The following is a 25343-nucleotide window of genomic DNA, read 5'->3' on the forward strand; positions in this document are numbered from 1 at the left end:
ACCAGAATAGCATACTGCAGTATGTACTGTATACTACTTTTTTAAGTGAAACGTGAAACTGGCTGATGAGAATACCGTTCTAACGTACTACTATTTTACTATACACAAAACAACAAAACAAAGCCCATATTTGAACATTCTCTGTTGTTAACCTAATTAATGGATATATTAGAAAAATTATTTAAACATTAAAATAAACAGAAAAAAAACAGAATACAGAAAAAACATTTAAATATAAAAAAATAAAATAAACTTAAAATCAGTTCAGAGGAAAACAAAATAATCACCATTTGCCAAATAAAATTTCAATTGGAAAATAAAATTAAATAAAAATACAATTAAAGTTCATTTCTGAGGCTAATGTTTATAGGTATAGTATATTATCAATTAACCTTTTTATAGCAAGAACCAAACAAATATCCTAGCAATTTAAGCAGGGGTGTAGAAATGCACCAATTTAACAATTACATTTTGATGCACCAATTACAGCATTTAGTGTAATTTGATATAATAATAATAATAATAATACACTACCAAATACAATGAAAAAACAGTGTTTGAATAGTGTTTGAACACCAAAACAACTGTTAAACAGATTCAGAGCTAAATTTGAGAATTCTTAATGCATTACTAAATGATAAAAAAGAATAAAAATTGGCTTTAGAGCAAATTTACACCCCTCATTCTAAGTAAAACTGCATTTTAATATTATATATAATATTATGACATTAAATTGTGTTACAATACATTAAAAATAATAGTAATGAAGTCAGTTTGGTGCAAATCGTTTATTCCTCTGGGATCATATTTGTTCTTACATTTTGTAAAAAATAGTTAGCAATAAAAGCTAGGGTATGAGGCTGAAGTGAGGGGTAACAAATATTTTGTGTAACTGCATACAGTATATATACCATTCTTAGACACCAGAGTACGACGATGGGACCATTTCCACACAGAACAGTAACCTGAAACGACTTCCTGTACAGATACAGTGCTCACTTTGGCACAACCCTCTCTGTGATCAATTGACAGAACATTCAAATGATGGCACCTTACAACAATGCTTTAAAAAAAAAAAAGACCAATTGCTACGTTGGAAAACAACACGGTGATGATAAACTGGTGTCATGACATTCATTATGACCAGCCAGAGAGCTTTGATGGGCTACGTATTGATAAATTATATCTTATGACTCAACATGAAGTAAAACTTTGTCGAGTTGCTAAAAAAGTAAACGAAATGGACTCAATTGATCATATGGGCTAAGTGCAATAAAAAGTTCAGTGTGTCAAGCATTGGGAACGCTGATCTAGAGGAGGCGTAAGGGATATTAGGGGGGCCATTTATGACACTGTACACTGGTGTTGTGGGAGGTATTTGTTCAACAGCAAAAACTTTTGCTAAACACATTAAAACAAGCTTGCAGCCCTCCTACAATACAGAAAAGGAGGCAGTCTCTTCAGCTGAGGTCAAACCGTGGCTTCTGGAAAACAAACAAACAAACAAAGGACAGACACATTTTTAGCACACTTCTTGAAGGACCTTCTCGCCTTGGCCCAGCCCTGGATTCAGATGTAGGTTCAGGTTTAGATATGGGCCCCTCGTAGCTTGTCTCTTTGCTTGTAACGCGAGCAGGAGCGGAGGCATGCCGTGTGTCTAAGCGTTTTGTATCTCTTTGCCGATCTTGTAGCTGAGGATCTTGTTCCAGTCGATCTTGGTACGGGTGACGGGAAGCTGCCGGCGTAAGGCCTTGAAGGTGGTGTCAGACATGGTCTGGTAGTTCTCACTGATGGCCGTCTGGAAGGCAAACGACAGAAAATCTCACTCTATGACTTTTCGCACATCGTAGATATGATCAGGTGCTATAAAATAAGGCTGTGCGATATGGACAAAAAAAAACTATCGCGATTTCTTTGATCAATTTCGATTTTAATCACGATTTTGACACACACAGACATGCTTTACAGTCATAAATGCATTCAGTGTGAATTTGAAACATTTCAAAAGAAAACCAATTAGAGCTTTATCCATACTGCGGGAGGTCGGGGCCGTGGAAAATCGTGCTGTAAAGCGATTTAGAAATCGCGCAAGCTCAAATCGCGATTTTATGACGATTTCGATTAATCGCACAGCCCTACTATAAAATACTTCATTTTGCCCTCCATCAAGACTAACCTGCAATCGCAGTACTGTAAAATAATTACTAACCAATCAAAATCAACAAACCTGATATTCATTCTCAGCATTTTCAATGATTTTGACAAACTCCTTGGCAGTCTGTACCTCATTCTGTTGAAAAAGAAGAGCAAAAATAATCACTAAATTACCAAAAGTGGATCATTTGCGCACTCATAATTCCTGAAAAGAAGTTGCAAAAGAATTTCAGAAACAGTGATTGTTCCTTTTAGTGTTTAATTTTTTAATTTTGGTTAGAATTAAATGGATTTGCAGGGCAATTTCATGTTTCTTTTCTCTCAACAAAGAAGCATATGGCGCTAGAACAACAAAATTAAAAGGAAAAGGAAGAACATCAGGCGTTTTAATTGATGCTTTTTCTAATTTATCATTCTCATGCTGTCATAAGTGAGCATTGGAATATTGGGAAAAGAGATTTGTTGTCAAAGTTTGAGATGAAGAGTAAGTTCTGGCAAGCCAAACTGTACATTCACAAAAAAAAAAAAATTTTAATTACCGTATTGGCCCAAATATAAGACGACCCTGATTATAAGACGACCCCCCTTTTTCCAGATGTACCTTTTGGAAAAAGGCTTTTTAAAAACCAAATCTTGTTTTTTCTCAGTAAAACATATTTTGTCTTCAATTATTTTTATATTGCATATTTTTCCTATTTTAATTTTTGTTTTGAAAGTATGGTAAAAACTGGTAAAATGTACCAACAATCACATTTAAAAAATATACACTTTTTGATATACCATAAAAATAAAAAAAACAGGTAGCCCATCTGAATTAGGACATTTAGGCTATCCATCTAATAGTAGCCTACCAAAATCTTATTAACAGTAGAAGTTAAATCTTACTGTAGTCTTCAAATCTGGGTACTGTCTTACGTTTTAAAATCACAAAGGGAGTTTGGTCCCATCAGGCTAACGTAACAGTCACGACTCACACAGCTGTAAGGTTTTCTTTTGTTTTTACTTGAGATCTTCACAACACGCATTACATTACTTATTTCATGGCACACTCGTTTTATGCGTATTTGGCGCCACCTATTGTTGTGGGTGTATTACTGACCCTGGACCCTGAATATAAGACGACCGCGTTTTTTCAGAAAGACCCTGAATATAAGACGACCGCGATTTTTCAGATGTATTTCCAAGAAAAAAACATCGTCTTATATTCGGGTCAATACGGTAATACCACTTAAAGAAAAAGGTTTAAAGAAAAACCATTCGAAATGGCGTTAATATAAACTACTGTTCAAAAGTTTGGGGTTTGGTAAGATTTTTTTTTCATGTTGTTGAAAGAAGCCTCTTTTGCTCATCAAGGCTGCATTTATTTAATCAAAAATAAAAAATACAGTAAAATCAGTAATATTATGATATATTATTACAATTTTACATATCTGCTTTCTGTTTGAATATATTTTAAAATGTCATTTATTCCTGTGATAGCAAAGCTGAATTTTCAGCATCATTACTCCAGTCTTCAGTGTCACATGATCCTTCAGAAATCATGCTGCTCAAGAAACATTTCTTGGTATTATTTAAGTATTATGCTGAAAAACGTGACAGAAATCTCTTGTAGATCCCTTATAAATTTAATTACGGTTACTTTTGAAAAATTTAATGCATTCTTGTTAAATAAAAGTAAATGTAACATTATTTAAAAAAAAAAAAGACTGACACCAACTTTTGAATGGTAGTCTAAACTTAACTAGTAAATATCATTCTGCCATGCCAGGCAGCAACAATTCAAAGTCCAGAAAACAGATGTACCAAAAAGGCATCATGTGCTTCATCTATCAAAACAGCACCACACCCCACTGTCATTAGACAGTCATTCATAGGGCAGTCGGCTGTTCCTTTATCAGGCAGGTTGTTTGTGTCGTACTGACTCATTTACAGGAAGCATACTCACTCAAAAACCCAAGCAGCTCAGGCTCAGATAACTTACAGAGATGACCAGAGCCTCTTGCACATCCTTGTGGCTGACCAGCTGCACGTTGCCATCTTCATAGTAATGAACCTGGATCTTCAGCACTCCCACTACCTGAGCAGTGGGCTGAGAAATGGTGAACTTCCATTCCGATCGGCAGCGGCCATTCCTGTATGCAGACAAATGGAGGAAGTTTACCGGTAATTGGTCTTACGGACAAGAAGAACGAGACTGATGGCATTTCTAGTAGCTATATTGTACTACAAAAGCCAATGTTGCATGTAATCCATCATAATTACTATAGTATGCAAAAACCATTCACCGTTTAGTTCCTAGAAATCCACGTCACGGATATAACATGACATCTCCGTGTTTGTGCACATTGCTTAAAGATTATGTGTTTTTGTGCAGTTAAGCCATGTGTTTTGTTATCTGTATGTGTGAAAGAGCAAAACTAGATTGTCAGTACTACGAGTAGGTGACCTTTGCAGTCTAGTGCACCTGTTCTCCATTCTAAGACACATAATAGTCTCTAGATAAAGTAGGGTCATGATCTGGGTGGGGGCAGAGCTCTTTCTCCACATCTAAAGATCATATATCATACTTGGAACAAAGCCGGTAACTGCATTAAAGGGATAGTTCACCCAAAAATGAAAATGTGATGTTTATCTGCTTACCCCTGTCTGTTCAAGAAACTGAACAGTATTTATATCGTTTTTTTACCTGTTGAGCACTTCATGCACTCGACCGTCTCGGCTTTAATTACGTCACGAAGGGGGATGGGCTATCAGACTCCGATTATTAATGACAAAATAACCTTATAAAATTCATACACTACATGGCTGAGTACATAGTGCATAAGTGCATAGTGTATAGTGCATCATTTGGGATGCAGTTTAGGAGTATGTGCTTGCTATTATTTTTTTTTTTTTTTACTTTTTATCAGAAAGATAAAAGAGGGACAGGAAATTTGGGAGGAGGTGAGAATTGATATTGGTAGATGTTGCAGGTCAGTCTCAAACCTGAGGCACCTGCATGAGCACCACTACTCGAATATGCGATTTAAAGCTCAAGTCATACCATTAAACAGAGAAGGATAAATTAATTACCAGAAATTTTTGGGCTGAAACTGATGACCCTCGATACAAGCAATGATAGTTTGCTGTCCATCGATGGTTTTCCCATAAACCTAAAAACAATACAAGAATTTGTCAGCAAAAATGTTGCTTTTTTGAGCTTTTCCTTTAACAAACGAAAATTAGATCTAGTGAACTCACAGTGCAGACTCCAGTGGGGTAATGATCTTTGACGTACGCCCTCAGAGCTTCGTCACAAGCATCCCTCCACGGCCTGAGGGCCGCCTCACCCTCATGAGACTGTGGGTCAGTCACCTCTTTCCTCAGGTGGTCAAACTTGAACGACTGTTTCTTACGAGGGTCAAAAAACCGTCCATGGCCAAGGTCTCCATGCTCTGTGATCAAAACCTGCAGTTTGGAAGTAGTAAATTCAGTTTAAATAGACTCTTCTTTCCTACTGTGGAAGTTGTAGTTGTATATCTGGCAACTGGTTAACATTATTTCAGAGGGAGAGCATGTTTCTGACGAGAAGGTTTACAGTTTCTTTGGAATAATGTGCACTGGTACATCATGCACAATAGGGCCTTTCGCACCACTTTAGTTCTAGTACTAAAGTACTGGGACGATTTTGCGCGAACTATTTCCCAGTACCATTTAAAGGGTTGCATTCGCACCGAGAGTGTGTACTAGGAAGTGACGTAAGCCGGTCGACAGCGTCGTCATTTGTGCGCGGCGTTCAACAACAGAAACAAAGAAGAACAACAAGACACATTGTGTCTCGTGGGTTTCACAATAATGGACATGGAAAGTCGACGTATACATAAAGCGATTGAAAGAACGGAAAGGAGGACTAAGAATCTCCAACGACAACTGGCAGTGCTACATTTGCTACAAGTGCCTGCACTTCAGCGTCCGTCCATCTATCGCTGTTCTCCATACTTGCGAAATAAGTTGACACAATGGCAATCCAGTACTAAAATCGCACCCAGTTCCGGCGGTGCGAAAACGCCAAAAAGTGGGTAGTTCCACAATTAGTTCTGGTACTATGAAAAGGTTCCCGCGGTGCGAAAGGCCCTAATATGTGAATGTATGTTAAGAAATTAATTAGGGTTTATTTTTAATCACCTGATCTTCACTTCCATCAAGTTTAGCAGGTGTGAACTGATCCATGTTGTACTGGGCAAAGGCACTGTCACAAACAGAAAACAATGTGTTTAGTGTAATATATTCAAAATTTGCAACATTATCAGTTCATCACGTATTAATGATTCACATCTAATTTAAATAAAGGGCTTTTGATAAAGCCGTGGAGCTAAATATACCACTTCTCCATATATCTATTCATATTGTGAAGGGGAATCTAAACTGAAAGAGACACTGAAAACTGGTTGCGTACTCATGGCATCTCTTGAAGAGAATCTCGATTTATTCATTTTGCTTGCAGAAAACAGGCTTATGAAGGAGACAGGGAGGATAGTAATATAATACGCATTCATATACTGTAATAAATACAGACTACTCACTGAGCCGCCCCTTCCCTGAGCAGATTGTCATTATTGAGCAGTAGCCGCACATCTGAAACCAAAGAAAAGACGTCATGTGATATCATGAGAACATTATGATGTCAGACAGCAAGTCATATTGTGACATAAAATTATAAAATTATAATGAAATTCCTCCTAACATACAATATACTACTGTTCAAAAACCTGGGGTCTGTAAGATTTTTTTTGTTTTTGAAAAAAATTAAAATTCTTTATTCAGTAGGATGCATTAAATTGGTCAAAAGTGACAATTAAGACATTCATACAGACTTAAAAAAAAAAAATTTAAGCAGCAAATCAGCATATTAGAATGATTTCTGAAGGATCATGTGACATTGAGGATAGAGGCAATGATGCTGAAAATTCAGCTTTGCATTACAGAAATTAATTACATTTGAAAATATATTAAAATAGAAAACAGTTATTTTAAATTTTAATCATATTTTACAATATAATTTTTTTTGATCAAATACAGTAAATGCAGCCTTGGTGAGAATAATAACTTATTTGTTATTTTAAATTTTAATCATATTTTACAATATAATTTTTTTGATCAAATACAGTAAATGCAGCCTTGGTGAGAATAATAACTTATTTCAAAAACATTAAAACATCTTATATCAACCCCAATCTTTTGAACAGTAGTGTTTTTAACACTGTGTTCTCAGTATTTATGCATTTACTCTGAAATGAATTCAAATGGTAGAGTATTCAGCTCTGCGTCACAGGAATACATTTCATTTAAAAATATATTAAAACAAAACTGTTAAATTGTAATAGTATTTCACAATATTACTGTTTTTACTGTATTTTCAATCAAATAAATGCAACCTTGGATAGCATAAGAGACTTCTTACACAAACATTAAAAAATCTCACCAACCCCAAACAGTCTGAAGAAGTAATTGTTTGGTTTTTTTAATGCTTGTATATATGATGCATGAATATTTTACCATTGAAGACTTCGTTGAACTCTCCAGGGGGAGAATGGATGATAAAATTTGCAGCAATGCGGACCTGAGGAAAAATAAAAGCACTTATGAAGAAAGCAAGAGCGGTGTTTGCACATGCAAAACTCACAACCGAGGTGTCAGTGTTTACTCAAAGCCTTGCAGAAAACATCTAACATCTCAAAAATACCCAAGAAAAACTGTCAGGTCCAAGAACAGGTGGAATGGGGTGTTCTGCACATACAAACGATTCTTATTAATGAACCACAGGCTAATGCCACTGCCACACATTTCCAGACACTCTAGGAGCCAAAAGCAACTTAAACAACACATATCAACTAAAGGAAGCTGGTATATCTTTGCGCTTCCTTTGAAAACAGGTCAAATGCTGCCTGAGATGACACACTGAGCCCCTCTCTGGGTCACTCCTTAGGTGGCTGCAGAATTGTGGCTTTTCTTAAAAGTGCCCATGCAAGCATTAAGGGCCGGTGACACTGAGTCCAGCTCTGGCTCTACAGATGTTTTATGATGTTTATTTATTATGAGTGACACTGAAGTAATGATGCTGAAAATTCAGCTTTGCATCACAGGAATAAATTACATTTTAAAATACATTACAACAGAAAACAGTTTTTTTTTTTATTCTAATAATATTTCACTATATTACTATATTTACCTTAAATGCAGCCTTGGTGAGCATGAGACTCTTCAAAAACATTTTTAAAAATCTTACTGACCCAAAACTTTTCAACAGTAGTAGAAAACGTGTATAGTTTCTATAAATATAAAATACACCATTTTATGAACAGTAAGAAATAGAAATGGCCAGTAAATGATACAGCATCTGTGTGAAAAAAAGGTTTTTAAAAGTTTTTCGATCTGTGCATAGAAAACAAAGCATACATTCACATTTTCTGTTCCAATCACAAGATGTCTAAAAGAATTTGCCATCTTGGTTTCCTTGTCTAATCAGGTTCAAACAAGTTACTGATAGGCAGTGAGGGAAATCAATGCATTACTGTACTTGCATTAATAATTGGTACACACAATAATAACTGGCAGAATTTAACAAATCACTCATAATCTAAAATTTGAACAACTGCCCTTTTCCGCTGCTATACTAAAATAATTTTTGTGGTTGTGTTCTCTCCATCTTGTTCACACTTTTAGTAGGTAGAAGGAAACTGCTCAATTCCCAGACAACAGCTTTTTGCTTAAAGAGGAGGTCATACGGTATTTTAAAGTGTCCTAATATTGTGTTGGAGTCCCCTACAACAGGTTTAAATGCATCTAAGGTCAGAAAACATTGTAATTTTCTCAGAATATACATTTAATATTAGAGTCATTTGCAAATGATTTCGAAACGATTCGTTCCAAGCAAGTTCGGACACCTCTAAAGTTTAGCTGCTAAACTATGAACACTTAAAACAATAATGGTGGATACATTAGCCGAGTGCTAATGTGACTAACTGATGAAACAATACAGTTTAAAAGGTTCTTTTGAATTGTATTTCTGTGGTATTCCTGAACACAGCGTCTTCTCAACATGACGTAAACACACTAACTAGCGGAAGTGTTTGTGGGCAGGTCAGACTCTGTTCGTATTTCGCGGGCAGGCGGGGATTATGCAAATGTGTTACCAAGTGACGTATACCGGTAACAAGCAAAAGATTCGAAAATATGACGACTCGTTAAGGTGATTCAGAATAGACTCTCTCTTTTGAGAGACAATATCTTTATCATGCACTTTTTTGATTAACAACTTTGCAGATTGTTTTCATTTAAGGATAGCTACGTTAAACAGCAAAAGAGATATTTTTCAAAAACCCATATGACCTGCTCTTTAATATGACAAAACATCTAAATACTAATTAGTGTATTTAACACTTTTGCTCAATATTATCATACATATCCTATATTATCCTGTACAACTAATAATTTTATCGTTTTTTTCAATCATAGAAAACCTTTGCCCTGAAGCACAAGCCAAGTTTTTGTCTTTATCTCCCACTGGTGAGCTGAATAATACATCAGTGGAATCTAAATATCACATCTAGCCAATCTTGAGCTGTTTGGAGCTGCAACACTTTCCACATCTAAGCATTTCTGAAATGCTTCTTCCCTCCTTCAACTGGCCTCAACACGACTGTTTCGACTTTGCAAAGGAGGAGGGGCGAGTCCGCACATTAGAACAGCCCTTGAATTGCATCGGCTCGGCGGCAGAGGGGTGGGGGCGTGAGACAGGAAGAGCCACTCGCATGTAAGAGCATGCAGAAAGAGGGCTGGGTCACCGACACTCAGCTGAGAATACAAACAATACCAGAGCTGCGGTTGCGCCCCTGTTTGAGTGCAAGAAAAACACTTCCCCTTGATCTCATTAAATTAATCTAAAACGACAATTAAATGTAGCCATTTATATATTGGATACTATTAGAAACAAATACATAGCAACACGGGAAAACTGATCTTAAATAAGTTTTTGTATAAAAAATTTACTGTAGTAAGAGACTAAGTTATGTGACAAATGATAAAAGTGCATGGTCGCAAATATATACTAAAAATATTTCATAATGTTGTCTTAATTAAGTTATTCACTTTGATAAAGTGATTTTTCCCAACCTCTTCTAATAGTCCGTAAACTCAATAATACTTCCAATGTTCATGTGAAACCACAAATATTGTCTAATAAAATACATTTTCTACATACAGTAGTTAAGTATTAATAATATTAATCTCTAATCTCAGTCACTATCTACACAGTCTAGCGTCTGTGAGGAGTGCGATCATCGATTAGATGGAGTTTCAGTTAGCTTGCTAGCTTCCTTAGCACGCTGTTCATCGCGGATTTTGTAAACTGTAAAACATCCAATGTGCGTAATAACATTTATGACACGTTCATGACAATATATAAGTCGTACATATCCCAGTAACAGAGGAGGGAAGTTAAATAAGAAAGCCTGAATCGATAAACACATACCTTCTCCTCGTCGGAAAGCTGTTCCTCAAAGTCCGCCATCTTGGCTCAACTGGACCTGCCCTGTCAAACTGCATCACGGGAAAACAATCATGAACATGACAAAAGAGTTCAAAATTACATATTTACATACTTAACGTTATATTTAGCTACTGAAATTTGGTTATTACACTTTGTATACCATATGAGCTTTAATAAAAAATTAATATGTTTTCCCACTGACCTTATGGATAAGATTTTTTTTCATATTTTGATTCAGTAAATGTTTATAACTTAAAAAGTTGTCATTCATGTTTCAAAGTCTTTGTATCAATATATATATAATCCTTTACACTATTATCCAGGCATATAACTTGTAGAGGTTTTGTTTTGTATCCTATTTATGCCCTTGAATTTCTATTATATATTGTTTGTTGCTCTCAATACAAAATATTTTTAAAAAGCCTCTCTCTATAAGTATGATATACCACATATTTATTTAGATTTATTTTATTTTGTAATTTTTATTTTGTAATTTTATTTTGCTTTAACTGTTCATATTTAATGCCTAAATTTTCATTATATATTCTACTCAATAAAAACTGAATCAGGCCATATTTGGTTATGACTACAAGTTTCTCTGATTTGACGGAAATAGTGATGTCTAGATTCTAGGTTCTAGATTTACCAATCCTCATTGAGTTTTGAATTAAATATCCCCATCCAGAGATAATTAACTATCCATGAAAAGTGTATCTCCTCTATGGATCTTATGTAACGCAACAGATTTAGGGAGTGTCACTAAAGAGAGTTTCTCATAATAAAATGTTATGACCGGTAACTGAGCAATGTTTGCAAAGCATTGACTCATTTTTATGTTTAAGTTGTTTATGCATTGGCGTTGTTGGAAGAATTCAGCATTCAAGCAGTCAAGTAATTTATATAAGTAGTGAAGAAATTGTGAGGGCTCCTTCGTTTGAGACCCAATGCGATCATTTACTGATGTACCCTTGCTTGGTCACCGTTAGACTGCGTACAGTCAGTTTCGATTCCGGAATCGTCGAGTCCAGATAACGTCCCAAACTACTGACATGTAAACAACAGCACAATGCCTTCTCTCAGAGCATCATACGAAGTAGGGCTTGATTTTCTGGAGTTTCTGGGGCAGAGGATCTCGAAAACAGACAGAAACGAGCTTCGGGATATTTACAACTTTGAGTTTAAAAGGTTTGCCACTATGACTCAGAGTCATCTGCTCAGTAGTATCTGGCACATCTGTTTTACAAGATTCATTCATGTCAAGTTCTGCTTTATTTTGTCTTTGCATCTACAAAGTTTGGAATAAAACAGTGTGCCATTTGTATACAAGTGTTGTGTATGATATAAAACTGTCCAGGATCTGCATTGATGCAATGGCTTTACTCAGTTGCATGTGATTGTTTCTGTTTTTTTCTTTTTGTTTTGTTTTTTTTTGTTTTTTTCAGGGATGGAAGCAAAGGACCCACATTTTCCAATGTGATCAGTGCCTTAACATTTTTTAATAAAGCCAGAACTAGGCATGGGAAAGTTATTTTTCATGGGATACCAAAGGTGAAATCAACATAAATGAACATATATTGTGTCTTTAAGTCCATTTGTCAAGAAACACATATTGCATAGTTTCATTTCATCATTCCCCTCTTCTGACAGGTGCGTGTGTACTACTGCGATCAATGGAAGTCCTTCAGACAGCAGAACACCAGCACATCGGCCCCAGAATCTGTCCCAGCATCCTCTTCCCCCAAACCTGTCCTGACCCCGAAGAGGAAGCTCGCTTCAGAAATCCTCAACAAACTCAGAGTGAAACGGTGATCATCAGAGATATAATTCTGCTTCTTTGAACAAAATCGCCTTTAAATACGTAATGCATGTGTGAAAAATTAATAATATGAATGTGATCACAGGCATCACTTCCCAGTGGCACGTTTTACTTTTGAAACATATTGTCACATGTTTCTCTTTCAGAGCTGAACTCATCAAGGACAAAGGAGGTGTTGAAATAACCTCTGACCCCAAGGCCACCAAAGGGAAGGTTATGTTCATCATCAAGGAGCAGGGGAAGCTGTTTGTGGTGAAGTTTCACATCGTAAACCGGGGCGAGAACTGCGTGTACTTCACATACTACACAGCTCTGCACAAGATGCGCTGCTTCACTCTCATAGATGAGAGGAGAGTGAACCGTGTTTCTCCTCTTCTCCTCTGTCCAGGTGAGAAAAAGAGACTGTCATCTAATAGATAGATAGATAGATGAAATTAAGATGCTCACAAAAATTTCAAATTGATGTCTCTCTGCTAGGTGAGAGTTATGCTGTTGAAGTGCATTACAAAGTCCACCACCACGGACACTTTCCAGCCACCATGTACTTTGAGTTCTGTCCAGAGGCAGATCCTCCAGGTTCCGCTAAGCCCTTCTGTATAGTCCGGGAACTGGAGGCAGTGGTTCAGTCTGGGCTAGCTGAGACACTGGGCCCAGAGAGTCCATATAACCCCAAACAGAACAGGCGACTCCGGCCTGAGAAAAGGATTGTGGAAGAAGGGGTACCACCTGAGAGGTTATCTATTTATCTATCTATCTATCTATCTATCTGTCCGTCCGTCCGTCCGTCCGCCCGCCCGCCCGTCCGTCCGTCTATCCATCTATCTATCTCTCTGTCTGTCTGTCTGTCTGTCTATCTATCCGTCTATATATCTATCTATCTATCTATCTGTCTGTCTGTCTGTCTGTCTATCATCTATCTATCCATCTATCCATCTATCCGTCTCTCTGTCTGTCTGTCTGTCTATCCATCTATCCATCTATCTATCTATCTATTGTGTTCAATATTGTTGAATCACTCTTTCTCCCTTTGTATTTTTCATAGTTTCATCACACATACTCTGACTATTATGGTGAAGTTGAATCAATATAAGTACCCAGCCTACTTGAAAGAGTTGGCCAAACACAAGCTGGAGGACTCTGAGCGCCTTTCACCCCCAGTAAGACAGCAACTTCCCAGAGTGAGGCAAGCAAGCATGGACATTTTTAGAGCAAGGAAATTGTGTTGAACTGATGTACTGAAGTTTAAAGTTAGCCACACAGCTCTCTCTCTGAGTATGTATCTGTATGTTCTCAGGCGAGTGCTGGACAGTCAGCTATGCATGAAGAACTACACTGAGCGCTTTCACCTCCTCCTACACCTGGAAGAGATTCAGATGGAGGTGGACATCAAGAAGTACGATCTCTACGGCAAGACCATGACCCTCGACAAATCAAACAAAAAGTTGCTCATTCTCAAAGTGAGTGAGAAGCACAATTATCTAACACCAGATGCCAGATGGACTGATTTTTTTATTTTTCTGTCTACTTTGTCTCTGTCTTTAACTCAGGTACCAGGGGTGGCAGAGAACAGACCGTCCGTCCTACGAGGAGATACACTGAACGTCTGTTTGTCAGAGGACAGGAACCAGCCCATCACTGTCTATCAAGGCTATGTCCATCGTGTAGAACTTGACAGAGTTAAACTCGGCTTCTCCAAGAAGTAAGAAATGTGAAATATTACAAACAGTGATAACACGATACGTAGCTTTCATGGATAGTAACCACACTGTAACATGTTTTTAACATGTTTTTGTACTAAATACCTCATTTTATATATACACTACTGTCTAAAAGTTTGGGGTCAGTGAGATTTTTATTTATTTATTTATTTTAAAGACATTAATAAGTGACAGTAAAGAATTTAATAAGGTTACAAAAGATTTCTATTTCAAATAATGTTGTTCTTTTTAACATTCTATACATTAAAGAATCACTGTTTCCACAAAATATTAAGCAACACAACTGTTTTCAACATTGGTAATAATAGGAAATGTTTCTTGAGCATCAAATCAGTATATTAGAATGATTTCTGAAGGATCATGTGACACTGAAGACTGGAGTAATGATGCTGGATATAGGGATAAATTACATTTTAAAGGGGTCATATGATGCGATTTCATTTTTTCCTTTCTCTTTGGAGTGTTACAAGCTCTTGGTGCATAAAGAAGATCTGTAAATTTGCAAAGACTAAAGTCTCAAATCCAAAGAGATATTCTTTTATGTAGCATTAACATTAATAGTTGTTTTTGCTGTATTGCTAATCAAATAAATGCAGTCTTTGTAAGCATAAGAGACTTTTTTCAAAAATAATAAATAAGAATACTTCTTAATAATAATTATAGGCCTATAATAATTATAAACCTTCTTTAAGAACATGAACTAACGTCTTTGGCTCTGTGTTTGTAGGCTTCTCCAGAAGTTTGTCAGCAATATGAAGTTCGATGTGGAGTTCAACATCAATCGCTTCCCCATAAGGCTTCAGCACAGGGCAGTGGAGCTCGCTGGTCAGCACGGACTGGGAGATGTGCTGTTCCCCTCTGATAAGGGCACTGGACACACTGCACTACCACACTTCAGGTCTGCAGCATGCACACACACTCACACACATCTGTTTATGGACATCTACAGTACATCCGCACATGCACATATGTTAGGAATTTGCTCTGAGATGATGATAGGAAGGAACACAAAGATACAGTAACCTGAGCTGTATGTTAATAAGGAAAGAAATAACTGACTCAGAGTTTTGATCCTCACTCTGTGTGTTTTTATCAAACCTTTTCGTGTTTGTCCTCCAGCATGTTCAATAAAGATTTAGAGAACAACCCTGAGCAGAAGGCGGCAGTGCAGCACATCCTGTCGGGCACATCCAAACCAGCACCTTACCTGATCTTTGGACCCCCTGGCACAGGCAAAACTGTCACAGTGGTGGAAGCCATAAAGCAGGTAAAGGCAATCATAAGGACTACTTCGTTCATGTGTTTATTACAGCCTTAAACAGCTATGTGACACATGACTTTGGGTTTGTTTATTGCTTCCAGGTTAATAAATCCAAGGCTACAACCCATATCCTGGCCTGCGCTCCCTCAAACAGTGCCTGTGACCTCCTGTGTGAGAGGTTATTAGGATATGTGGATGGCCATCGCCTCTACCGACTCTGTGCCCCCAGTAGAGACCCGCGCACTTTACCGCAGAAACTGCTGGTAAGACATATACATGGGGAATGACATACTACCATTACTCGTATTTTTTGTATGTAGTATAGATCGTGCAAAAAAGCATGCATGGAATATGCCGATGGTAACACCAGCACACTGCGCAGAATATTCTACCCCAATGCACTCAACTTGACCTTTCGTTATAATATTATATGAATTGTAATGTATTAATAATATTTACATATATAATACTAAATGTATTATAATTTATATTATATATGTAAATATCATGAATACATTATAATATACAAATGTAATGTTATTTTTTGAATATGTACTATCTATCTATCTATCTATCTATCTATCTATCTTTTCACTCAGTTCACTTAAATTTACCAAAAAGGTGTATACCTAAATATAGTATATTAATATTATTTAAATATATGAAATTAAATCAAATGTGTTTATTTATTTATTTTACTATAATAAAATATAATACCTAAACTATATTAACATAGAATAAATAAAGTTCACTCACATTTACTTAAGATGTATTGCACAATATATTAATTTACTTACATATCAGAAAATTATACAGTGTCATTGTTGTTACTCTGGTCACTGCAGGAAGGTACAGCATTCGTAACGCTAATATAGCACCTGAAACTCTGTCCATTCTGGTTGTGTGCAGTACCATAATAGTCCTGCCATATTCTCTCAATTTACTTTGTGCTAGCTGGGATGTTCTGCTCTGCTGGCTAAAAATGAATGTCTATTTGTGTGTTCTTCAGACTCGTGACTGGAGGTGTTGGTAAGGGACACTTCACACACATCTTCATAGATGAGGCCGGACAAGCCATGGAGCCTGAGTGTATCATCGGGATCGCGGGTAAATGAGGAAAGGTTGGGAGAGGAGATTGAGAACTTGAATTAGAAGAACAGATTGTTAATTTCTACACTGTGCTTTCTCTCTCTACCCAAGGTTTGCTCGACCCTGAGAAGGGCCAGCTGGTTTTGGCCGGAGACCCGAAGCAGTTGGGCCCCGTTCTGAGATCTCCACTGGCACAACTACATGGACTGGGTACTCGAAGATGTTTCATGACTTCCATTATATTTTGCATTTATTTCTTCTTCTTAAACTCAGCTGTAGTTCAGTCCTAAAATTATATTTTTAATACCATTTAATATGAAACAGGTCAGTCCCTCCTGGAGAGGCTGATGAAACAGAACGCTCTCTATCAGAAGAGCCAGGATGGTCATTCTGGATTTGACACCCGCTTCGTCACCAAACTGCTGCGCAACTACAGGTTCTAATCTTATCTCTCATCCATTTTTAATGTCAAAAGTGATGACGGATCACTTATTGTCAAGTTCGTCTCGCTCCATCCCAGATCTCATCCCGCCATCCTCACAATCCCCAACGAGCTCTTCTATGAGAATGAACTGCAGGTGTTTGCAAACCAGATGGAGCGGGAGGCCTTCTGTCACTGGGAGCATCTCCCTAAGAAGGTACCAGACCACAACACAAAAACATTTTAGTTTGACAAGAAATGTAAGAAGCAAAAACATGTGCTGGTTTTGTAGATAACTGGATGTTTAAACCAAAATATACTGAACACACTGTGAAGTATGTAAATCAGTGTGATCTTGTTTCTACATTCTTAAAAATAAAGGTTTCATTTTTCAGTGAACAGTTCTTAAAAGAACCATTTTTAAATCTAAAGAATCTTTTTCCATTTTTAGGAATCTTGAAAGGTTCCATGGTTGTTTTCCATGGAACCATAGATGCCAATGAAGAACCTTTATTTTTAAGAGTGTAGTTGAGTTATCTAGGTTTTCGTGCATTATATGTGTGTCAGAGAATGTGTGGAAGGTGCCAATGTTGTACAATGAAAGAATGAATAAAGCACTTTTCTTGGTTCTGTAATGAACAGGGATTTCCTGTCGTGTTTCATGGAGTGATGGGGAAAGATGAAAGGGAGGCCAACAGTCCTTCATTCTTCAACGTGACTGAGATTGAGGTCATCGTCAGCTACCTCAACAAGCTCATTCAAACGCAGGGCAAGAAGGGTCTGCCAAAACTCAGCACCAATGACATTGGCATTATCACTCCTTACAGGAAACAGGTAAGACTGAGAATGGATGTTTTTACTTTGTGTTCTAAAATTAACTTATAATGAGTAATGGATAAAATGTATAATTTTAAGTCCTATTGGCTTAACATTTGATTAAACACTTTTTATAGCTATTTTATGCAAAAAGAAAAAGTTATTAAAAATATTAGAAATAAATACCCCTTTATACTCTTTAACAAAATATTTTTTTATTCATTTTAGGTGGAAAAAATTCGGAAAGCTCTGAACACTGTGGCAGAGTTGAACAAGTGGAAAGACATCAAGGTTGGCCTGTGATTTTGATGTATTTATTCTTTTTTTTTTTTCTCCCTCTCCGAGCTCATTTATGAGTCATTTTTGCGGTTGGTTATTTGGTTCTTGTAGGTGGGGTCAGTGGAAGAGTTTCAGGGGCAGGAGAGAAAAGTCATCATAGTCTCTACTGTCCGTAGTAGCGTCAACTATGTCAAGATGGACCAAGACTTCAACATTGGCTTCCTCTCGAATGAGAAGGTCTGTAGTTCATTTCTATTGGATAAGTTGGTTATGCATCTTATTGCCATTTGTAATGCAGTAAATCAAGTATACTGTATATACACTACTGTTCAAAAGTGCAGGGTTTTTGAAGATTTTGAATGTTTTTTAAAGTCTTGTCAAGGCTGTATTTATTAGATCAAAAATTCAGTAAACAGTCATATTGTGAAATATCATTACAATTTAAAATAGATGTTTTCTATTTTAATATATTTAAAAATGTAATTCATTCCTGTGAAGCAAAGCTGAATTTTCAACATCATTACCCCAGTCTTCAGCGTCACATGATCCTTCAGAAATCATAATATGATGATTTGCTGCTCAAGAAACATTTCTTTTTATTAGTATTATCAATGTTGAAAACAGTTGTTCTGCTCAATATTTTTGTAGAAACCGTGATACATTTTGTCAGGATTCTTTGATGAACAGAAATAATATTACTGTCACTTTTGATCAATTTAATCCATCCTTGCTGAATAAACTAATACGTTTTGTTTAAAATAATCACACTGACCCCAAACGTTTGATCACAAGTTTATGTAGTCTGAACAAGAGCTACTGGTTGGCATTTGTGGATTCGAATAGCAGTTGTTTTAGCTACAAGAATAAAAGTTGAAAAGTTTATCACAGGAGCTCATAATCAGAGCAGTAGAGGTCAAACACATGTTTCTGACCATCTGTTTGGACTTAGATTAGAGAAATAAAGCCATCCTGTAGTAAAGCCCTTTCTGTTGCCCACAGAGGTTTAATGTGGCCATGACCAGAGCCAAAGCCTTACTCATTGTGGTGGGAAACCCAGTCATCCTAAGCAAGGATCCTACTTGGCAGAGGTAATGTATGTTCCTCTAAAGCTTAATCTGCCACCAACCCAATGGCAAATAGTCTTAACGCCCGAAGGCCACTTACAAACCATTTTGAATTTACAAAACCAACACTTACAAAACCATTTTGAACTTACAAACCATCTGATTGGCTGCCAACGTCTTTTATAACATGCCATATTAGCATTTCTTATGCAAAACAATGACCTAGCTTTACACTGGCCACATGCCCAAGAGAAAAATCTCCCTGTTTTTCTTCCAGTTATATTTAGAAGCACTACACACCGGTTTTGGGCTATGATTGATACTTGATTCTGTTTGTTTGTGGATTTGAAAGTGGAACGAGTTCTGTTTCATTTCAGGAAATGGTTGCACAAATGTCACACTGATAGTCTGTATGGACTAGTTCATTAATGTGTATTTGTTTGTGTAGGTTTATCCGGTACTGTGAGCTCGAGCAGGGCTACACTGGCTTCGACTACAAGGATGCAGAAGGAGAGGAGGATGTCGTCAGCCGGCTGGCGTCTTTAAAAATCAGCTCTGATGGTACGCAGCCTTATGTAACACTTTCAGACCTGAAGTGTAGCTATATTATGTGCTCGTATGACTCATTGCGCGTTTGTGTCTAGATATAGACGAGAGCCCACTACAGCAGCATATGCATCCGGAGTGGGGATCTGAGCAGTGAGGACCAGATTTACAACAATCAAATGAGACCATCAGCTTACATTCAGAGCAAATGGGAATTTGATTTATTTTTATCGGTAAAGTAGTATTGACAAACTCATTTTATTGTTGATTTCTGCCAGTAAAACAATGCAGATGAATGATTCAATTGGTAATTCAGCAAAACAGTCCGTTTATTCACTACTGAGTTAAAACTGGAGAGATTGTAGCACTTGTGCAACCTGATGTAGATTAAAGATCACAGTCGCATTATCGCTTTAACTAGTCAACACTGTATTTTTATTAGTGCTGTCAACCGATTAATCGCATCCAAAATAAGTGTTTGTTTACATTATATATGCATGTGTATTGTGTATATTTATTATGTATATATAAATACACACACATACAGTATATATTTTGAAAATATTTACATTTATATTCTTATATTTTATATTATATATAAATATAATATTTAATATATAAACATAACATATTGTTCATAAATATATACATGCATGTGTTTGTATTTATATATACATAATAAATATGCACAGTATATACATATATATTGCGTAAAGAAAAACTTTTCTTTTAGATGCGATTAATCACGATTAATCGTTTGACAGCACTAATTTTTATTAATGCTCAATTTTTTTCATTTAATACATAAATGTTTTATTTTTCTTTATCACTGAAAATGCAGATTTACATATTTCAAATGCTTTTTAGCACTTTACTGGAAGTAATTAATTAAAAATGTTTCTAGCAATTAAAGGGCATTTGTTTATTTTAAATTGCTATTAAAATAATATAAAAACAATACTGTCGTAGTCATTAAAAAATTGCCAATGCAAATTATGCCAGTATATATCTTTAGCTTTTTTTTTATTTTTAGATAAACTTTCTACAATTGTTTTTTTTATATTATGGTGTTATGTTTATAATATTGTATGGAATGCATGGCTTTATGCCTATGGTGGTATTGTTTTGTATGTTGTACTTAAAAATAAAGCAGAAAAGACTTGGAAAATGTAGCAAAATAATTATTTTTTCAACAGTAAATGGTCCAGCATTTGTAAAATTGATGATTTTTCATTGCATTTAATTTCACACAAAAGGAAAAAAAAGTGCAACATTGTTTTGTTTCGAAAATATAGTTTATTATTAACATAGGTTGGTTTCACTTCATTCAAACTATTACTACTAGGCCCGTGTACAAAGCATTGTTACTATGAGCGCTCATAAAAATCTGGATGAATAAATCATATTTAATACTTCCAGAAAAAAAAGGAAGAGACCATATGAACACACAGCAGATTGATCTCAGAGTCCAAAGAGGAGCTCTGTATGCCAAGACTGGTCACTGTAGTAATTTGCTCATGCAGACGACGACTTCACAACGGTCATGGGTCTGTTCTCACATCTGCATAGAGGATTTCACAAATCAGTACATTGAAAAAGAAAAAAACTAAAGAACATCTTCCTCTTTTATTAGCAGGTAGTGTGTAGTTTGTACTTGGTCTAATGGGATATTCCTTGTGCAAAGTCAGTGCATTACAGTCAGTGTTTTAATAATGCCCAGTTTAATAACTTAGAAATCATTGCCATAGTGTTCCAGGTGTTCAAGAATTATACAGATGGTTAGTTTCATGTTCTGTGTGCTTCTGATGGACCTAAACAAGGAAGATTTAATTTTTTTATTTATGGGTTGAAATATGACCCAGGACACCTTGACCATTTTTTGCGCTTTTCACCCTCTTATTTTACATTAGCAGACGAGGGAAACCAAGCCACACCATGCTAATGAATTCAGCACTCTTTCAAACAGTCAACACAGACAGGAAACACGGGGGCGGATTTATGTAGCGTTGCTAATTTACCTCATGTCAGGCATCTCATGGCACCAGCAGGGGACAGCAGTGGAAGTGACATCACTATATGGGTTCTACACCAGCGAATAAAAGCCACAGATCTTTTTCTAGAAGCCCACCACTGTATAATTAGCTACGGTTATTCTCAAAACCCGGATGGCCCGAACACTTCATGATTTACTGGCATGAAACATTACAACACTGATTGCGACAAAACGTGTGCATGCACATAAACGTTCATCTCAAACCAAACACATTAAAGACCGCTAACTAAAGGCACACAATTGTGTGGGGAAAGAAAAGGCACTCAAGGCCTCTTCTAACTAATACACATTTGCTAGCAACCATCGGTGTATTTATTTGACGTTTTGCAGTGCTAGAAACCTAATAAGTGATTACAACTTAAATGTAAAGTTTGCATTAACAATACTCAACCGGCTAACGTGAGGACAATACAGTCAGATTATGTGACATTTATGCATGTGTGGAGGACAAATAGGATAATACAAATACGTCACATTCCTAATTGGCAGTTGGCTTTAGATCTGACTGAGCCTTCGAAGTGCATGTAATTACTATTTATTTGGGGAATGAAAGATATAAACATACTCAATATTACTGGAGATTTTTTTAAATACATTTAAATACATGGTTTCTCACTACTAGAAAAGGGTGTAAAGTCACAGAGAAGCTCAAAACTAGCACTTTACCGGAGTACATTCAAATTGTGGAGGGAATGGTGATGAAGGCACTGATTTTATTACCAAATTCTGTGCTATTAAGATATTTCTACATGGTTATATTAATTTCGATTACAATAATATGAAAACCAGACTTGGCTATAATAGGCGATTGATAAATGTGCAAAAAAACAATACCGTTACGACCGACATCATCCGTACAGTACAAACTGAAGAAGAAAAAAAAAAAAAGGGTGTATTCTGAAAAACATTGTGCCATAAGGAAAACTAAATCAAGACATATCATATACTGATCTAACCTGCCTTTCTGCTCAGCCTCTGTCCATTTAATGCATATTTTATTCACATTCCTCCATTTCCCGCCTGTTGGTTTGCATGAAATGTGACACAGTCCAGTGTATTTATGTTGTTTGGTCAAAAACTTTTTTTTTTAATGGAGTTTGGTATTTCCTGGTCATTATGGAGATCATTCTGGAAAGTTCTCTCACAACAGCAAGCACCCGCTCCTCTTCTTCCTCTTGCGGACTTGCAGCGCCGCCCTGGTGGCCATTTCGAATACTTCCCTCACGCCCTCCTTCGTTTTAGCGGAGCACTCCAGGTAGCCAAAGGCGCTAATGCGGTTGGCCATGTCCCTGCCCTCCTCCGGTTTAACTGGCTCCTGCAAAACAGAGAAGTTGGAACTGAATCATTACATGCAATAAGATTTAAAACCGAATTACTGTTACTGAATGATGGACGTCAGAATTGTGCAGCACTGTCTGTCCGACTTATGACATACGATGTTAATTCTGCTCACTAAATGGATCGATTTAACAGAGGCCGTCTGCCCAGATTACCGAACACTATCGCTGACGCATCATATGGGGGGCATCAGTCATTGGTTATTAGAGGTTGGACTGATTGTGCGATGAGTTTGACAAATGATAACGATCAGGGCTTCTAGAGTGGCAGTAATTCTGGCTGCTAAGAGCTTTTTAATGGGAGGTGCGGCCGGCCCCGGGAACACACCTGCTTCATCTTAGTCAGCTCTCTCCGTGTGTGTTCATCGTTCCGCAGATCCTTCTTATTGCCCACCAGGATTATGGGAACGTTGGGGCAGAAGTGCTTCACCTCCGGCGTCCACTTTTCTGGAATGTTCTCTGAGAGATCACACACACACGTTCAAGATTGATTTCATTCAAATGAAGACAAAAACACATTGGAAATGCTATACACAGAGTATAATAAATAATATATATACAGATATACATTAAATAATAATAAAAAGTAACATAAGATGGTGTTTCCAAACTTGTAAATATACATGAAAATATTTTTTTAATTAATCATAATATAAAATATACATGCACATATGTATATAGAAAATGCACATAGTATTTAGTATACTTAAGTATTAGTATTTAGTATTAGTAAATGTACATTAGTATTTAAAAAAAAAACAAAAGTGGATTATTGATGTAAAACGTACTTTTATTTATTTTTTGAAATAAAATACAAATCATAATGTAATATAGTGTTTCCAAACGTTCCAAACGGTAGGTACTGTATGAAGAAAAAATAAGGTGAAAAAAATATGGTTCACAAAAACATGAAAAGGTTAAATAATACTTCTATATGGACTTATAGAACGTTGATTTGTAATGTGAATGTGACCCAAATAAAGTATGAGTGAAATAAGCGATTTGTCCCAACAAATCCAATCCTATTATTCAGAAGTAATTCATGTTTAGAGTCTCGGAAGAATAATGGTGGTTCCATTCCAACACTCATTTCACTGCTGGATGAATTATATGACTGATATTTTTATGTAATACTGATCTTATGAACTCTGCTGAATCATGCGGCTGAATTCTGACAAATAATCTCAGAACTGTCTGCGATAACTTTTATACAATGCTAGCATGAGTCAAATTTGTTCAAGCTTCCCGACACTTATTGTAACAGAGAAGAGAACCAGGATGTTCCTTCGGGAAGCTGGTGGAGATAAAGGACAGTGATGTCATGGACACAAGAGTTATCATGATGCGCCTCGGCTCTTAGACAAAACACAGGAATGTCCTGCATACAGTGATGACTCGTGAATCCTTTTTTCCAGCAAGAAAGGCCTTGACCTAAATTAGGATGAGCCAAACGATATGATAAAAGATATGAACAAGATTTCTGGGTTTTCAGGAAATCGAATTACCTAAACTGTCGGGACTGTCTATGGAGAAACACATGAGGATGACATCCGTGTCTGGATAAGACAGAGGCCTCAGACGATCGTAGTCTTCCTGTCCTGCTGTGTCCCACAATGCCAGCTCCACCTGTGGATCATAATTGGACCGAATGAGTCAAAGCTCAGTTGTGACAGCAGGTCAAATCCTTTTAGGATCTGTACAGCATGCTGGACTTCACATGATGGAGAAACTAGTCACATGCATTGCTTAGGTTTGATTTTGGCCCATTCTTCCACAGAGTCTTCAAATCTTGAAGGTTCCATGGGCCTCTTCTATGAACTCTGATCTTTAGTTCTTACCTGTGGATCATAATTGGACCGAATGAGTCAAAGCTCAGTTGTGACAGCAGGTCAAATCCTTTTAGGATCTGTACAGCATGCTGGACTTCACATGAGGACTAATTTGCAATCAAACAAGTTACACAAACGCAGAAGTGCACTTAATATATATTTTAGTACGATATAAACATTGTCTCAATAGGCAATGTACAACCCAAGAAATTAGGCAAAATAAGCATTACACATACGTAATAGGAAATGTTCTGGTTTAAGATGGCTAGATGGAGATGTACATGTACAATTGTTATGCTACAGCCAATAAACAAAATGTCTGACATTTTAAAATATTTTAAAATGATAAAATAATTTTAATAAAATTAAAATAATTTGAATAAAAGAATGTAATTTTAAAATAATTATTTAAAATTAAATTACAATTAAATAA

The 25343-nt window shown here is 36.5% G+C and overlaps 2 protein-coding genes and 1 pseudogene across 3 annotated transcripts in view; 1 reads left to right on the forward strand and 2 right to left on the reverse strand.

Annotated features, from left to right (window-relative positions):
- Positions 1-904: 904 nt before the first annotated feature.
- Positions 905-10740, reverse strand: LOC107729758 (F-actin-capping protein subunit alpha-1). 2 transcript variants are annotated; one of them, XM_016540437.1, is made up of 9 exons: positions 10664-10740; positions 7690-7753; positions 6717-6768; positions 6319-6382; positions 5395-5601; positions 5227-5306; positions 4136-4286; positions 2228-2290; positions 905-1798 (listed from the first exon to the last, which is right to left on the reverse strand). In XM_016540437.1, exons 1-9 carry the CDS (start codon positions 10700-10702, stop codon positions 1658-1660), a joined length of 861 nt encoding a protein of 286 aa, XP_016395923.1. In that variant the 5' UTR covers positions 10703-10740; the 3' UTR covers positions 905-1657. The 2 variants fall into 2 exon arrangements, with proteins under 2 accessions (XP_016395923.1, XP_016395924.1); XM_016540438.1 differs by lacking the exon at positions 905-1798 and having other exon boundaries at positions 4100-4286.
- Positions 10741-11667: 927 nt separating this feature from the next.
- Positions 11668-20149, forward strand: LOC107729759 (putative helicase mov-10-B.1; annotated as a pseudogene).
- An 818-nt stretch (positions 20150-20967) lies between these two features.
- Positions 20968-25343, reverse strand: part of LOC107729745 (rho-related GTP-binding protein RhoA-D-like) — a 16596-nt gene continuing 12220 nt past the window's right edge. Inside the window, exons 3-5 of the mRNA XM_016540420.1 lie at positions 24587-24707; positions 23410-23540; positions 20968-23059 (exon numbers count right to left, since the gene is read on the reverse strand). Of these exons, the coding sequence (XP_016395906.1) occupies positions 22886-23059; positions 23410-23540; positions 24587-24707 (426 nt within the window). The 3' untranslated portion in view covers positions 20968-22885. The remainder of the gene's footprint in view (positions 23060-23409; positions 23541-24586; positions 24708-25343) is intronic.

Source organism: Sinocyclocheilus rhinocerous, unplaced genomic scaffold (assembly GCF_001515625.1).
Source record: "Sinocyclocheilus rhinocerous isolate Xijiao unplaced genomic scaffold, SAMN03320098_v1.1 scaffold218, whole genome shotgun sequence".
Taxonomy (NCBI): domain Eukaryota; kingdom Metazoa; phylum Chordata; class Actinopteri; order Cypriniformes; family Cyprinidae; genus Sinocyclocheilus; species Sinocyclocheilus rhinocerous.